At 38.0% G+C, this 18952-nt stretch overlaps 1 protein-coding gene across 6 annotated transcripts in view; it reads right to left on the bottom strand.

Moving 5' to 3' along the window:
• The window catches only part of LOC134535576 (uncharacterized), a 70504-nt gene extending 64550 nt beyond the window's left edge, over positions 1-5954 (bottom strand). For 2 of the 6 annotated variants that reach the window (XR_010075646.1, XR_010075647.1), the window contains exon 1: positions 3997-5954. Coding sequence is in view for 1 of the 6 variants with exons in the window: in XM_063374775.1 (XP_063230845.1) it covers positions 3807-3821 (15 nt within the window). In the remaining 5 variants the exon portion in view is untranslated. The other 4 variants (XR_010075649.1, XR_010075645.1, XR_010075648.1 and 1 more) reach the window with 4 other exon arrangements.
• Positions 5955-18952: the final 12998 nt, after the last annotated feature.

The raw sequence follows: 18952 nt of genomic DNA, 5'->3' as shown, positions 1-18952 counted from the left end.
ATAGATAATTATCTGTTTAGTAATATCCTACTAATATCTAACTGTAAAAGCTTGGATGTTTAAATATTTGTTATCTAATCACAACTCTACTTCTGAACTGATTTTGATGAAATTTGGTACAGAGTAGCCAGTAACATATTGGATGTTTAATACATTATATGATCTTTAATGGAGTGAAAATATGGTAATTTATGTATAAAATAAAATAAAAATCATAGGAGGACAATATGAACTATAAATAATTTAGGCATGTGCGAGAAAGACTTTTTTGAATTCGAGACGAGATCGAGAAAGCAATTTAAAAATTCTCGAGAATCGAGTCGAGATCGAGAAATCTGTACTTTAGTTAACAGGATAATATGATCCAAAAAAGTAAAACTCAATAATCTGACAAACATACATAATTATTCAATAATTTTATCACGTATCCACAATTGCAATTGCAATTACAACTTTACCTTAACACTCAACAGTTTATTTGCCTACTGTCGTATGTAAACATACGTTATTGACTCCATAGTCTATACAGTTTCCTTGAGCCATGGACGGTACTTGATCATGAAAGTCTGAACATTCACCACTATCGATATGTCACTATCGATACGGACCGCAATTTAAACATCATGTTGCTTGTTATATACTGCTGGCCGTATGTATAACCTAAGGCCATAAAACAAAATGCAATCGCGGAAGAATTCTGCAGTCATGTTTATATTTTTATTTTTTACCGTACCGTTTTACGTTGATACTTGATATTGATACCGAAAATGATTTATTTTTAACTTTAATGTTGGTTTTATTAACGGAAAATAATCATTTTCTTCTGTAATTTAATGTGATAACCACAGCACAATTCATTGTTTACGTTTACCGTTTCATGTAGTGACTTGTGAACGGAAGTTGTTCGTTTTTAACTTTTTAATAATTTATCGTGTATACTATCGTAACAAGTATATTTTATATTATTCGATCTACGTTACGTTGAAGATATGTTAATTATTTCAACACGCAACGCAAAATGCTGCCTCAATATATTATATTACCTAACCTATTTCTTGTTTACAAAATTCTCGAAAATTCCGAGCCAAAAAAATTATCTCGAGACGAGATCGAGAAAATTTCTGTCTCGACTCGTTCTCGATGATGCCGAGACTCGCACATCACTAATAAATATACACAAAGGGAGTGTCTTAATTCAAATTTACTGAGCAGAATATGTGAAACCAACGTTGTAAATTGTGCAAAATATCTCAGAATTTAAAATTTTGCTTCTAATGGACTGGAGAGTTTTGATACATGATGTGCACACGATGTTTAAAAATATCTACAGAACCAATTTCAGGAATTTTTCAAGACAAAGCAATAAAATTACCTTTTACCTTAAACCAATCTAATTCTCAAAAATGTATGATGAATGAGGGCATTGCCTCGAATTATTTCAATGACGATATTGTACATCAACGAGTTTCGCAGTTAAAGTAGAGCTCTATCTAATTAAACATCAGCCAGACTTTTGTCTTCCATCTAAAATACTTTCTCTTTTTATTTCCAACAAATCAGTTGCCTATCTTCAACTTACTTTAGAGGTATATACCAGCCTTTGGAAGCATTTTAGACAGTAATTATTTTTTTTTATTTATCTACGTATTTCTTACTTGTCCACCAAAAGTTGAGGGCATTTTGGAGTTGGCACTATACATACAGACACGTAGACAATGTGGTCACTTCAATTACGTGGACGCTCCTAATCATCAGCACCAAGTGTAAGGAAGCTCAACCTCAAGGGAAGCACCACATCAGCAATTAGCCAACAACATTAGGGGACAGCGACCACAACCAATACAAGATGTTTTCATTTTTTTCTCGTGATGAACCTGCAGCCGAAATTTTTTGGTTGAGTTCAGACTTAACTTATATATATTTAAATATATTACTATTCATTGATGCTTATTTTTTTTTTTTAAATATATTCTTAATGCACTCATCAGAGTATGTTCAAAAATTTAATTATGCATGTTACATATTTTTAACTACTCTGAATAAAACTCTGTTGCACTGAAAATATTAAGTTATTTCTGGCACACACGACCCACGGTAAAGTATCATTTGGTAAATTATTAGGAAATAACGAAATAAATAACAAATTAGATGACACTTAATAAAATCTTATCAAAAATTTTGGTTCACTTAAGTCAATACACTACATTTTTACTTTTGTTTTAGTCACTGTAAGTATCTCGTATGCTTGTTTTCGTGTGTTGGCCAACTGTGGATGCAACTACACCTATCCCTCACTTAGCACGGCTTCAGATTGTGCGAATTCATTTAGCACGATTTAAATTTTACTGCCCCAGTCTCAAATAGCACGTCTGTAAACTTCAGTTAGCACGAAATCTCGGCAGGAAAAAAACAAGTCGAGCATGATGCCATGAAGTCTGTTTAAATTTGTGTGAACATGTGCTGTGGGATATATTTAGCCAAACAAGGGGGGAAGAGAATCGTGCGCAGGTCTGTCTACGCTATCGATTATTGTACATACATCAGCTAAGGCAAGTTAAATTGCGGCTATGGAGTGTAAAGGACCAAATTTTTTTATGTCTGCCCATATGCCGCCGTGCCATACCATTGTCGCTTGGCCACAGACCGGGCCGTGAACTCAGTCTAGCCAGTGGCAGGGAATTCACTAAAAAAAATGCAACATCTGCCCATTCAGCTGCTGGTAACTGTACATGCTTTATCACTTATCGTCATCAAGTCTTTGAGACAAAACTAGAAGTATAATGGCACGCAGATTGTCATGAAGGCCACGCTTATGTTGGTCGCACTTTAGTTTTAAGCAAGTCAACTGTGCGCACAATCATACAAAATAAGAACTTTTACCAAAAGTTTATATATGTACGTCTGATTATGTTGTTTGTACTAGCGGGATTATATTTGACATTAGATACCGGAACACAAATGTACAGATGATTCACGTGGAAAAGGTTGTTAAATAAATGTTGCAATGAAAAAAAATTGGATTGACAGGATTGGTGTGACGAGGTGGTGATACGCGAATAAGCAATTTAAATTTTGAAAAAATAAATTATTACTATCCCGACAGTAATATCGGTTTCACTGTCAGTAAAGGATGATTTGAGAAAGTAAACGACGTGAGTTGAAGGTCATGCCCAGGCGGGCAAGTCAGCCAGCCGACTGACGATAAAGTACATAACCACGTATCTCCCATTGCGCAGGGTCGTATTTGTCATACAAAGTGTGATGGGAGGCATAAAAAATAAAGTGTAAAATATTTATAGTTGAGTGTTATTCAAAGGCATTTATATTACGTAAAGTATATTCCTCCACAATTTTGGAACATATTAAATAAATTAAGTCTTGCTATTCATGGAAACTAATAGTTCAGAATATGCGATTTTGAATAACACGAGCATTTTTAGGAACAAATTATTCGTGCTAAGTGAGGGATAGGTGTACCTGCTGTGGTTTCACCTCAGGTAGGGCTTGCCTACTTTGGTGCTGTCAAGAGGGAGTGTTCAGGTACATGGAAGTGACCATTTTTGTTCCTGTTATTGTTTTGTTTTATTTTGTTTTTGTATTATCTTTTATTTTCTGTTTTGTACCTGTCTATATGTCTGGTCCCCACTGATAATGTTACAAACTAAAATAAATAAAACTATAGTATGTAATTATTTAGCTACTTGTTATGATGATTCTGTCACACCAGCAAATTATGTAGATGATTACATGAACAAATTAGATTACTTAAAACATAAATTCAAATGAAACACAAAGTAACACCTTACCTCAGAGTACTCCATTTTCAACAGATGTCTGTTTTTCACTTATAACTTAAAAAATTAATTCCTCACAAAGTTTTATAAAGTAATGCCAAAAAAAATAATCCTGCCACAATGACAAACCTTTCACATTTTATCTTACTGCAAAAAAGATTTAACAATAAAAAATATATGAAATATAGTAAAAATTATATACTTTTTGGATGCAGAATTCTTCATTTCACCAATGAACAGCACATTTTAAAATGAATTCACCACAAAATTCTCGGCATTAGCAAAACAGCACATCTAGATAAGAGAGCTTTGCTTCTCCACACCTTCCATTGGAATTAAATGACTCAAGAAAATATCAGTAACCTGATAAGAGATAACACCAGAGTAAAGGCTCATGCTTATGATAAAAGATAACCTTTTGTACAAAAGGTTTACGCCTGCCGTGTACTGCTTCTATACACACCCATGATGGAAACAACTCATCCAACAACAACCTACCATTACCAAACAGGAATTATTACAATTTAAATTAAAGGAAGGTTATAAATCCTGGTATTAACATTCTACATAACTAATTAATAGTAGATGTGCACACTTTGTTTTTTACAATTAGGGACAGTTGGAATTATGATCATTGCAACCATTCAGATAGCCTAGAAATATTTCACTGCAATCTCTTTGTGATGAATGTTTCATCTTCTCATTCTGCATGTACAGTGCCCTTGCAGCACTCCTCCAAGTTCTAGACTTACCCATGTTTGCAGTAGTGGATGTCAAGAACTGCTAACGTTTAGACCACTGACTCCCATTATCATTTTTTTTCAAGGCCAGACATTTTTTAAACTAATCGGACGGCCAGGGTCTTTTGAATTATGGTACATTTTTCCACATCAATATTTTTTCTTGTATATTCTGCACAGTGACCAATAAATAATAAATGGCATATGATGCAGTAAAGAAAAATGAGCTTTATAATAAAGTATCTACAGATATATTAAAAATCCATCCTTCGTGTTATTCGAAATTGCATATTCTGAAGCATTAGTTTCCATAAATAGTAAGGCTAATATATTTAATGTGTTCCAAAATTGTGCACGAAAATATACTTTACGTAAAGTAATTCTTAGAATAACACTGAATGATAAATATCTCACACCATTTATCTTTATATGCCTCCCATCGAACTTTGTATGATAAATAAGACAATGCGAAACATGAGTCGGCTGGCTAATTTGCTCACGTTGCGTACCTTTCCAAGCCATCCTTTTCTGACAGTGTAACCAATATTTCTGTCCGGATAGTTACATTTTAATTTTTCAAAAATTAAAGTGCTTATTCACGTATCACCTCCTGGTTCACACAAAACCTGTCCGGTCAATAATTATTTCTTTCATTGCAAAGTATATTTAACAACCTTTCCCATGTGAATCAACTGTTCATTTCTGTTCCAGTATCTAATGTCAAATATATTCCCGCTAGTATAACCAACAGCATCAGACTTATATAAACTTTTGATAGAGTTCTTATTTCATACGATTGTGCGCACAGTTGACTTGCTTAAAACTAAAGAGCAACCAACATAAGTGTGGCCTTCATGACATTCTGCACGCCGTAATATTTTTAGTTTGTCTCAAACGCTTGAACATGATGCATTATGCTTCACTTGGAAGTCATGATTCCACTATAATTCCCACTGCAGGTGCTTGCGCACGTACAGTTACCAGCAAAGGAATGGGCAGACGTTGCTTTGTGTTGTGCGAGTTCCCTGCCACTGGCTAGACTGAGTTCACCACCCGGTCTGTTGCCAGGCGACAACGGTACGGCACGGCGGCATACAGGCGGAAGTAAAAACATTTGGTCCTTTACACTCCATAGCCGCAACTTAACTTGCCATAGCCTATGTTTGTACAACAGCCAATAGCGTAGTCAGACCTGCACGCGCATCTCTTCCACCCTTGTAAGGCTAACTATATGCCACGGCAAATCTGTGGTTTACAAAAGTTGAAACAGACTTTGTGGCGTCATGCCCAACTTTTTTTTTTGCCTGCTGAGATTTTGCGCTAAATGAATTCGTGCAATCTGAAGAAGTGCTAAGTGAGGTACTAAGAAACAAGATTTTTACAGTTTTATTTTTAGGCTAATTTAGTTTAAAAAAAAAAAAAAATTCTGTATTATTTTTTAAATTTTTTTATGAACTTTGTTTATTCATAGATAGCACAATTTTCAACAATTACAACACTTACTTGTTCAAATATACTTACTTAAAAAAAAACAGTGTCATTTTGACTGATACATGATGATACACTTTTACAATATAATAATCTGTAATATAAATGTCCAACTACTGGAAACAATAAAAATAAATCAGTTAAGTATATTTGCAATTGAAAAATGTACCAATGTTGAAATGGAAAAAATATTTGCTAATAACAGTCACAAAATCAAAAAAAGTAAAATTTTTTGGAATTAATTTAGTACATACATTTTGCTACTAACTCTATGCTAAATAATTTACTCAATTCAATTAAATATATTAAAAGATTAAGTTATCGCAATATTAGTTATGTTTTGATTAAATATTTTGATTAATTTCATGATTTTTTGCTGCATTTTGGTGCTTTATGGATTATAGTGTATTTACTTGCATTTTGGGGTTATATGGTGTACTGACATTCTTTTCGGTTTTATTTTGGCTTGTCTCAATTCACCATATAATCCTGTCCCTGCAAATATAGCAAAATAATATTTTTTAGTACATATTTCTGTGAAAATACTGCAGCTTCCCAGCCAACTCAAGTGACTGAAGGAAAGACGAATCAACTATGACAATGTGCCCGTTGTACCATAAAGGTTTGATACTTCTCGGGTGACAGAGACCATGTATTTAGCAACTTACTGTACATACAAGCACTTGCACACACTACCAGCTGCACATCACCAGCCATAATCGGCTTCATTTCCAATTCAATTTACGTAGTGACAGAAAAATTATCTTCATGGAAATTTTTTCATGTTGCTTTTCTATTGTTTTTAGCCCACAGAAACTATGGTTAAAGTTCATGTGCAGAAATACGATACACCCTGAACAAACAATGTTCAATTACAACATTACTGATGTGAAAATTTTAGTAAGCTTGCAGAGAAACCTTTCTTCCACAAATGTTTAAGTATTTACACAGACACAAAGCCAATAAATAAAAAATAATAATATATCAAAGCTTTATCTTCTGAACTATGGGAACAGTTGTAATCATTCATAAAGATCTCCAGTAAATAAAAAACAAAATATTTCATTCTGCCATTTAATTTTGTGGACATTTACAATCCATAGTACCAAACAAGAGTACAAAACAAAACTACCACTGTTCATACACACACGACCACCACAAAGCATGATGAACACACTTTTTACTAGTTTACTTTTTCTCACAAAATAAAATACCCCTTATTTGCAAAGATTTGCTATGATTATTTTTTTGACAAAAAAAGTGAAAAGAAATGAAATAACAATGAACATAACATATCTATAATGGTTGATATGTTATACTGGTGAGGCATACACACAAAACAAAAAATGACATATATGTACAAGAAAAAGTAAATACTATTACACTTGCAATAGCTGCAACACATCAGATGAGAAGAAACAAGTTTCCAATGAGTAGGCTCGAAAATCAGATCAAGTAAATCCAACGATAAACATGAAACAAACATTAATATAATTAATTATTCATTTTCTCACAGTATAAGATTAGCCACTAAAGGAGAACCATTGATTTTAAAGTCACAGAGTTTAAATAACGATGCCAAAAAAACAATTCAGACAGAAATATGGTCATACAGACACTGAAGAGACTACTCTGCCATGCACTGTATTCTTAATCTGCAAACACAGCACCTGACTGCACTTTTTGTGATGCTTCTTAGAATTTGAATTAATATACAACTTGTGCATATAGTTACATTCTAGTGATATGGTAATTCAAACATTGTGATCGCAATATAAAAACATTCTGCATAAAAAGCAGGATTGCAGTAGCTATTTGATTTATAACAATGAGAGTTAAGTACCATGTATTTCACGAATAACAATAAAATAATACCCACTGCCTTTCGAGTATCACATGAAAACATTTAAAACATTTACAGAACATGAAACAAATATGAAATAAAAATGACACCTACACTGCTTAGCAGTACATATTCAACTCTTCTGATGATCAGGTTGATCCAATTAAAAAATTAAAATCACAGAATACATTGACAAGAGATTTAAAAAAAAAAACTCTTGAAAAAGTTATTATTATTTATTACATCTCATCACAAATATTAACAGCGTAACAATAAAAATATACAATCATTGACAGTAAAAAAATCCACAGATAGGCCTTTATAAAAATTCTGAATTTATGCTCACTATGCACCATAATTATTTTATTTTTTAAATAGTAAGGTTTATAGTCTAAAGGTACGATAAAAATCAAACATATATTATTTCGAGCCCTGTGAAACAACTGTCAAAACACAGTACAAGTTTAATTAAACGGGAATGGTGGACATGAAAGCACATGTCACAATGTGTGTGCATTGGGAGAAATGGTCCAATCATAAATGGAAGAAATACAAGCACAACCTCGAGGCAGGAATGCATGGAAGAGAGAAAACTACCCCTTTTCTTCAACAGTGGCCGGGCATCCAGTCTGTTCTTAGCTCACCAAAATTTAACTTTTTGTAAGGGGCAAAAACCCTGCCCAAAAAAAAAAGAGTGTCTTTTCAGTACTTGCTACCGATATGTAACATCTAACTTTGGTAACGAGCAAATTCATGTTGTTTCATGTAGCAAATAATAATAAACTTATAATATGAAACTCAAACATGAAAATTAACATAGAATTCTTTAAAATAATGCTGAACGTGATAAGAATACGCAAATTGTGTTTTTAACTACATTTCTGGATGCGAATCACACATAGTTTTCGCACTCGCAGCTAGAATTAATTCACTGCCGGAGCAGCTATGTCAACTATTGAATAATATGATTTGCAGACTGGAATTTTGAATTATATAAAGAAACGGCTCCGATAAAAGCGAATTTATACTTGAAAAGACAATACCCTAGCTTTGAACCTGATTTTCAAAGAGGAATTTTATGAAAATACTGCCATCTTGTTAAAATCGATCAAAAAGTTAATACTATAAAGTTTCCCATTGGCGCTTTGAACTCGGGTTTGTGCAATCCGCTACAAATGGCAACACTATAGTTACACTTTTCCACTCCAAAATACTTCCGTCACATTCATGAAATTACTTCCATCAAATGCTGTATACCGAGAACTAAAATGTTACACATCAAAATTTGATATTTAATATCTGTAATGCACCTAGGTGCAGTGCATAAATGATTCATTGTGAACAGTAGCTACCTTATACGTACAGTTATAGGTCTTTATGCACACGCCGAAATCCGGCACCCATTGATTGAGCTAATCCCGTACAGATTTTTTCCGGGCGAGCCAGGGGTCAGCAGACCATGGCTTACGAGCTGCATGCCGCTCTTTTCGTAGGATTTCACGGCTCTACAACTCAGTGTGCTGACACAGCACAAAAAAAAATTCTGTTACAAAATAAAAAGGCACAATCACAACGCATGTCCTTAACCTGCGCACTCGCACCCTACCATCGCTCCGCCCGCCACCACACTCGCCCAGATCCTTTTTTTAATTTTAATAACTAATGAATTACAATAATTTTTACACATATGTGTTTTTTTATGAGTAGCCTTTATTTTTAAGACTATCTAAACTTTTCATCTTGAAATTCCATGTAGATACTGCTGGTGTTTTAAGTTCATTTAGAAATTATCACTCTGTTGTTTACATTTCAGTTCAGTTTTTGGTATCAAATTTTTTTTTTAATGTTAAATTTTATATAAATAAAAGATCCCTTACTATTTACATCAAGATCAACATAGCACAAATTTATTCAAAATAATTATGATGCCAGTTCAGCCTAATGTAAGGATTTGAGGAAACAACTTTTTTATGATCACACAAATAAATTACAGAAGAACCTTGATGAACTGGGAAAAATTGGGGGAAGGGGGGGGGGGGGGGAGATCAGCACGGATAAGCAAAAGTCATGGATAATCAAATTCAAATGTGTTTAGGTTACATAATACAGACAAATTTATTAGTAACTTATACACTGGCAATTCTAGTTCGTTTCTTTGTCCGTATATTTATACTTTTAATACATAGTTTTTAGTTTTACTCCTTTCTCGTCCTTTCCTTAATGAATTACACTTTGCTGTCTTGCCCCCCCCCCCCCCCCCCCCCTCCCCACAAAAAAAAGTTTCATTTTTAATTGAGAACCTAGTTAACCAAATGCCTGATTAATCGGGCCATGGATAATCGAGATTCTACTATACTATCTTTTAACATCAACAGCAAAATAATTGCAAACACACACACAAAAAACAGACATGCTGAAGTAACGTAGCGCTATAAACTGCTACGCTGCACTGGTTGAGGTTACAAAGAAAATACAACCAACAATTTTTCGTAAACACAAAGAGTCACAAATTTACAAACCAGAGAAAAGAACATGCCATATAGGTTTCATAAAAGTTTATACATCACACCACAAAAAACACTGCCACACAATACAATTAAAACTTACAGCCCCATTAGTACACATAAGTTACAGTCAGCCAAAACATTTAAATACTTAGTGGTACACGTGTTGTAAGTAATGTTTAGATATATTTAACAGTATCATTATGGTTGTAAGTACTATCAATAGGAATATAAGCCTTCAAATATGTCTATATAGTATACATCCTAACATTCACTGCATTTTCATCACCAGTTTACAATTTACAGAGTGATTATCATAATCACTGAGTAGCTTAGTTAAAATGCTTATATACAAAAATTAATAAGACATTAGAAAATATTTGACATGGAGTGAATTTGAACATTACGTATTTTATATGCTGGTATACCAAAAATTTAAAATGTAGTCCGGTTTGAGATAATTTTTCACTACAAACGCAGCTGTCATACTTCAGATATGAATGAGTTAGTTTAAAACACCGAATTTCTGTAATCACCTGCATTGCAGTTTTAAAACTACATGATGCCAAATTATTTATAAAAGCTTTTGCAACAGAACCTTTTCACCCTAATGCAAGATTCAATCCACAAACATAAAATCATGGTACCACTAATTTGAATGCAAATAAACAAATGTTTAAAATTTCTGATTAAAGTGCCTGGAGTCAGTCTTCTGAGACAAAATCACAAATTTACAAACTTATTTGAAAAATTGTAGTTGGCAACTTAAATTTAAAGTTTGCTATTTTAAAACAGGATATTATTCATTTTCTACGACATTGTCATACTTGATACAAATATTTTTAAAAATGTACTTAAGTGTACTGGCTGCACTTAAAAGTTTGTGACAAATTTAAAAAAAAAAAAAAAAAAAAAAAAAACTGATAATTTTTAGCACTAAGACTTAAAACATTTGCAACTACATTCACATGCTTAAGTTTTCAATAATTAGGAACAGTTCATAATTTTACAACCCCATAAATCAACAGCAGTTAACAGCATAAGTTGAATGACACATCAGTACAACCCAGAGTTGTGAGTTCTAAGGCTACGTCAAGCAGCATGTAATCTGGGTTACTGTTAATGACATCCACACATATTCCCTCCTATGAAAGGGCCTAGACTACAAAACACTTCTGACAAAAATAAACAACTGCATTGCACTGGGTTTTAGGATCACACGTGAATCCAAAATACAATAGCTTCCTTGCACACAGTAATGCATATTTAGATTTAACAATAAAAATAATAAATTTATTTTCTTGGATGGATGGATTCTTGAGCAAAATGCAACAGGAAGAATGGTTTTACTTATTGTATGTTTTTCTCGTAACATCCAGAGGTTCAAAAGCAACAGGAGTATATACAGTATAATTACCATCAGCTGATTACTTCCTGCTTAAGCTCTTCAATGTTCATGTTTGTATGATTAGACTAAAGTTTTATAGAATATAAAAGTGATTTTTCAAGCCATAGCATTCATTATTAAGGTCATAGAAGAACTTTGTAAAATACAAAATACTTCTCACTACACTGGATTTTACTTTTGTTATTAATGACAAGGAAAAGTTTATTTTTCCTTGCCATAACCACAGATGTATGTATGCTTGAATAAAAAAAAATTAAAAATTGGAAATAATTACTTAGCAACAAGTGAGACAGACGACTTGCAAAATAACAAATGTGTATTTTGATAATATTTAAAATATGTAGTTGAAAAAGAATATATCTGCTAAACTTACCAATTAAAAAAACTTAAAAATAGGTACTTGAAGGTCAAACAAACATATTTGGTAGAATTCTACAAGTGAAATAAATGAAAGAATGTCCACTGTGCTCTTCTGTTAAGTAGAGACATATGAATTTTACAATTGAACCAATTAGGTTTATTATAGTATTATAATGCTTTACAAGTAGTCATTTAGTATACCACAGTTAACATAAGTAAATGCTTGTTTACCTAAGGACATGTATATTTTCAAACAAGCTGAACATGTTGATTTAATTACACACCCATAATCTTACCAGCTGTAACACCTTGTTACTTAAAAAAAGTTGTAAATGTTTATAATTATTTTTTGAAACTAACAATTTTTTTTTTACTTTAAAAAAAATCAAATTTAGTAAAGTATTTTTTTTCTGGGCGTCATTATTACGTTGGTATGATTGATAGACTTTGCACTTATGTTGGCAGAACTTGCTTTTAGATCAGTAAAGAACTGTCTTGTAATTTTTTTTTATCAATAAATCACATTCAATATTTTAGATTTGATTGTATGTAGTTTAAAGCAGGCTTTATTTATATTTATTGATTATATAATAAGGATTACAGATTAGGTACTATAAATTTATATTTTTGCTTGGGCAAGTGGAAGTGCAGAACTACTTTCTTGCACGCGGACTAGAGCACGGTCATTTAGGGTGGTGGAGTGTATGTGAAGGAATCGTTCACCAATCGTGACATGATGTGCCTTGGGCAGCCTATTGCGTTGTCAACGGACCTTCTATGGCTTTAATAGTTTGTGGACTGTGTCTCACAAGTAACTTAAATGGAAGGTGTCGAACGTGTGCATTTCTTGGGCAATGATTTGGTGTCTCGAATTTACGTATGCATCGCAAGAAGATGTGCAAGACGCCTTGTGCGAAAGGAGTGTGAGTGCCAGTGTCACTTTGATTTCGAGCAATGTGGAGCACGCTAATCAACTAGCATGCCCTTTGGAGGTATTTTCCAGACCAATGACTAAGCAAGTAAGTTTTGTTAAGATCCCTGCCAAGAGTTTTTAAAGCTCGTCTGTGGAAAACAAAAGAGTTTAAATACGGTGATCAGCTGTGCCCACCTAGAAGTAGCTTTGTATGTGTTTGAGAGATCACATCTATACTGTGAAAGTGAGTTCACGGGTCTTACGCATCTTGGATTCACATCGAAAACGAATTTAGTTATGTTTTACAAGGTCTTGAAATTCTTGTCATTTCCTTGCTGTGTTAACACTCCAGCACAAGGACTATGAACACTTTAAGATTGCAAACAAAATAAAATAATAATAATAAATAACCCCAGTTAAGACTCTTAATTTAATATTTTTATGGCTCCTTAATATGTTGGTATGTTATGTTAGCGTGAAGGGTTTTATGCGACCACTTATTATTTTTGTAACATGGTTTTTTAGCATGTTAAAAAATGTTAATATTTATCCTTAAAATGTAAGCGTAGTAACTTAATGGTACAAAATCTAGAAGTGTATAAACTTCTCTCCAAATTAATGGCATTTTTTGTATGTATAAGGTATATTTCATAAAAATTTTGCTATTCAATTTGCAGTTAGCTTTTTTGAGTTTTCTTTGTTGCTGAAAAAGCTGATTCCTTAATTTTAGAAACTCTGCCTTTTGAGAATATTTGTCTGTATCCTGTTCTGGGGGTGGAACCCGTCAAGTAAAGGGCGGCTTTACAAATTAATGTAACATTGTTACTTTTTGCATGTCACACAAAATACATAGTTGCAAACTCCAGGAAGGGTGCGGGTAATTGTGGGTACTCGGCCTGGAAAAGGGAAGTAGCAACAATACTCAAACCAGTTTGCTAAACTTTAGGTAGCGGAGGTTCTCTCTCATCTGCCCAACAATCCACTGATGTTTAGTGCGATACCAACACGTTTCTCAACAAATGTACACTGCCAGCCAAATGTATAGCAATCCAGACTCTATAGTTTTATGGAAACACTTTGCTCATACTGAACTGGCAGAACCGAATAGTCGGCAGAGCCCTACACAACCAAATTGTGCCGACTCAGCACGGGCCCACTACATTTAAACTGTTCTAAAAACATCAATCATCATAATGACAGAGTTGCATGTATCTATGTATCGCTTGCTAGGTACTAAAAGGTCATCATTTTCTGAATGGGTATTACAGGGTGTTCACACAAATCTCTAGAAAAATTTCAGTTACTTTTTTGTGACCAACTTTTTGAAAATAGTTTCCCTATTTTGCAATTATCTTAAATAAATACAGACAATACAGCCTCCACAATCCTCCTTCACAATACTAGTTCAAACAGAACCTGCATATGCCCTTTTATCACACTAAAACACCATCTGAAAAAAAAAATCTTATCTAAGTTTGGGTGATGGCATTAATATCACTCAGGAATTTACATAATTTTTCCAGGCTTTATAGTAAATTCCTTTTTTTTTCTGTTCTATTGCAACTCTCTTGTCGTCAACCCACTCTGTTCGCCTGAGCCTTGACCTTTTTTCTGACTAATTCCTTCCAGTGAATGCTCTGTGCTGTCTATTAATTTAACTTTGGCTGATTTTGGCTTTTCTTTTGCATGTTTGTGGATTAATCTTTGTTGTTCATTCTTGTGGTTTCTTCATCAAATCACCGTGAAAATTAGCAATGGTGTATCTCCAAAAAGATATTTTAATTAATTTTCACCACTAACTCTGAAATGTTTTGCTGCCAAACAAAATATTATGCTCTATATACATATATATACATACATACACATATATATACATACACATATATACATACATATATATACATACATATATATACATATACACATATATACATATACACATATATACATATACATATATATACACATATATATACATACATATATACACACATATATATACATACATATATATATATATACACATACATATATATACATATATATATATATATATATATATATACACATATATATACATACACATATATATATACACTGACGTCGTCCAGGGCTACGCCCATCTGAGCCCGATGTGCCACCACCTCCCTCCCTTCCTGTTAATCCTCCCGGCTGACGTGTTTTAAATAGCGCGCCGCCGCAAGAGGGCGCTGTAGAATCAGTGCTTCGCTCCCCAAGATATAATAATACTGTGCAATCTTTTGTTTTGTTCCCCAAGTGCCATATGTTTTTATATTAAAATTTATTGTAATTTTTATGCATTTTAACCACGTCCGCGGCACGACGGGAGACAGGGTAACTGTTCAGGGCGCTTGGCGCCAAACACCCCCCCCCCCCCCCTCTTCCCCACGCTACCTCTGCGGCCATTGCTCGCGCAGTCGCTTCCCGTCGCCAGCTGAAGAGAGACGCTCCGTTCCGGCTCTCCGAGGAAGGCGTTTTCATAGAGACATTGTGTTTGCGTGCTTCGAGTGTTGTTTGTCGGCGTGTGGGGCGCCCTGAGATCCCACTGCGTGGTTAAGGTAATTGCGAAAGGGGGAAACGAGTCACGCCGCCACACGGGCTACGTCACGCCTGAGACAGAGTCTTCTCGCCGGGTCCGTGCCCCCTAGACACGGTGGCGCCCACTAAAAGTACGTTATAAATACTACCGAATCCCCCGACCTTGTCAATTGGCTCCCAAGAGCGTGGGGCGTGACAAAAAGCTGCCTTAACCACCAAGACCGGATGCGCGGGAGTTGTGCGATTGTTAACCGGAGTGCGCGGAGCCGAGCAACCATTGTCCGTGCAGCGCGCCTAACGGTACTCCGTCGGAGCCGAGCAGCCATTGTCCGTGCAGCGCGCCTAACGGTACTCCGTCGGAGCCGAGCAGCCATTGTCCGTGCAGCGCGCCTAACGGTACTCCGTCGCGACCGATCCAGTGACCACTAGCGCGCTTCCAGGAATCCAGGCGCAGCAGAGGCATTCCGCATCCCGGTAGCGATAATTTTGTTGCAGTGCTTATGTGAGTTGAACTAATGCGAGCATGGCAGACGATAGACGACCGGCAGCTGGAGTGGGCTTAATTAAACCAGAGCTCGTGTTTAACATAAACAGTATGTATTGCGTCACGTGCGCACGTCCGAGGCACGTGGGGGGCGTCACGGCGGCCTCGTGGATGGACACATGCGTGTGTCTGGAACGCTGCGAACCACGCCTGGACGGTTTTGCGGGGCGAATGAATTCAGTCGGGATAGAACGTTTGAAGTGTACTGTGGCAACCTGTACTGGAGAGGCGGGCAAGGACGCTTGGTGCCGAAACTGCCGGGCCTTCAAACACGTGCGGTGTATGGACCAGACCGAGCAGGCTTCTTCACGCGACAGTTGGTACGACTGCACCGAATGTCGAGAGGTGAAGTTCGCAACACGCGGGGCGGCGTTCGCCACGGGGACGCGAGTCTATGTCGAGCCAACAAATGCGTGCGCGCGACCTACGCCTGTGGGTCACATTGAGCTGCCCGAATTTTCTGGACGGACGTGTGACGACCCGGGGAAGTTCGTGCGAGTGTGTCATGAGAGACTGAATCGGTACGGCGTGCCGGACGTGGAGTGGGCAGAGCGCGTGGGAGGCGCGCTAAGAGGGGAGGCGAAGACGTGGTGGAGCATCGTCAGTGAATTCGACATGCCCTGGTCGGAGTTCACACGGCGATTCGAGGCGCGGTTCGCGGACGTGAAAGCGGAGATGAAGGTCAGGACGGAGTTGTACTGTCTGGAACAGAGTCTGAATGAATCGGCGGAGGCGTTCATTGTCAAGAAGCTCCGGCTACATAGACGGCTGTTCCCGGCGAGCGGCCCGGAGGGATTGTTGGAGCGCATCGTCGAGCTGATGCGTCCGGAGCTACGCCCGCATCTACGACATGCAACCCGCCAGACGGCCGAGGAGTTCACGCAACACGCGCGCGCCGTTGAGTATGACCTGAAGTCGGTACGGTCATCCAAATCGACAGTACGAGCAGAGACCGTGACAGCCGCTGACGCAACGGCTGTGGTGCCGTACTTCCCATCCGCCAACAACAGTCGGCAAGAACGCCCGCCACCGGCGTGGCGTAGACGCGAGATTGGCGTGGGGCCGCCACCGCAATGCCACTCGTGCCCGAGTGGCACCTTCCACTGGCATGAGGACTGCCCAGTGCGCAACCGATATCGACCAGCAGCCCAACGGAACGATCCGTCGGGAAACGGGCAGCCGGGGGCGACGCGCTAACACGGCCCGCCACCCCCCGCGCAACCGGCTATCACAACAACAACAGCTGGACCAAGCCTGGGGCACGTGAGCGTGGAGGAGTGCGTGCTACTTCGCATCCCGGTCGTGGTCAACGGGCGGGCAGTCAGTGCCCTCATTGACACCGCCGCCAGCCACAACTGTGTGTCATCGCAGTTCGCCGAAGGGACGCCCTTCGAGGCCTGGCCGGGCCAACTCCAGCTGGCGACCACTGGGAACGCCTGCCACACCAGGGGCGTCGTAACGCTGCACGTGGACGTGCGCGACCAACGTTCGAGCACCACGGCGTTGGTGGTCGACGACCTCCGAGACGACGTTATCCTGGGACATCCGTGGCTGTACGACCAAGGTGCCATGATCGAGGTACGCGATGGGTGCGTACATGTCGGCAACCAGGGCCGCCGTACAGTGTATGGCCTCGGACGCTCACCGCCACCAACCAAACACCAGGTCAGTCTCGCTACTTTCAAGCATGGGGTGCCCCGTGAGCACCAGGCAGCTATCCAGAGTGTAATTGTACCCCGCAGTGACGTGTTCGCGACTGCCGATCCGCTGAGACGTACGACGGTCGCAGAGCACTCTATTCCTACTCACCCCCACACCCCTATGTTCATCCCTCCTGGCAGCTACGGGCACACGGGGAAACAGACCATCCTGAATCAAGTGAGGGAAATGTTGCGAGATGGCATTATCGAGCCCAGCGAGAGCCCATACAACTTCCAGGTCGTACTAGCAGAAAAAAAAGATGGCACTTTACGTTTCTGCGTTAATTTTAAACCAATTAACAAGGTAACAGTAAACGCACCACCTCCACTGTTGAACATCGCAGATACAATCGCGGGGTTGGGTAATGCAAAGATTTTTTCCTCATTAGATCTAAAAGCGGGTTACTGGCAAGTACCCATACGCCCAGAGGACCGCCCTAAAACCGCTTTTACGACTCCGGACGGCAGACGGTTTCAGTTTTGCGCCATGCCCTTTGGATTGCAGGATGCACCCGCCACGTTCCAGAACATGATGACGCGTGTATTAGGGGACTACGCGGGCAAGTTCGCGGCCGCATATCTTGATGACATTATCATTTGGTCACAGACATGGAACGAACACGCGCACCACCTCGCGTTGATCCTAGAGCGACTAGCCGCCCACGGGCTTACATGTAACCCCGAGAAATGTCACGTAGGTACAACGGAACTAGATTTTTTGGGCCTGGTCGTGAATGCGGAGGGGAATCGGCCAACGTCACAACAACTGTCTGTCATTGTAAACAAGCCTATCCCAAACACTCGTAAGCAGCTGCAACGGTTCATCGGACTGGCCAATTGGCTACGTGCGTTCATACCAGAGTTCTCTGTCATCGCCGCACCACTAACGGAACAGCTGTCACCAAAAAAGTCCTACCGGTGGACCACGGAAATGCAAGCAGCTTTCGAGGAATTGAAACAGCGTTTCCGGCAATGTCACTTGCTGGCCCGACTAGATCCAGGGAAGCAGATAATTGTACAAACGGACGCAAGCCAACAGGGAATAGGAGCCATATTGTTACAGCTTGGAGATGCTGGCGAGCCTCGCATAATTGAGTAT

The sequence above is a fragment of the Bacillus rossius genome, chromosome 8 (assembly GCF_032445375.1).
Source record: "Bacillus rossius redtenbacheri isolate Brsri chromosome 8, Brsri_v3, whole genome shotgun sequence".
Lineage (NCBI taxonomy): Eukaryota > Metazoa > Arthropoda > Insecta > Phasmatodea > Bacillidae > Bacillus > Bacillus rossius.
This window is presented reverse-complemented; position numbering and strand designations above follow the sequence as displayed.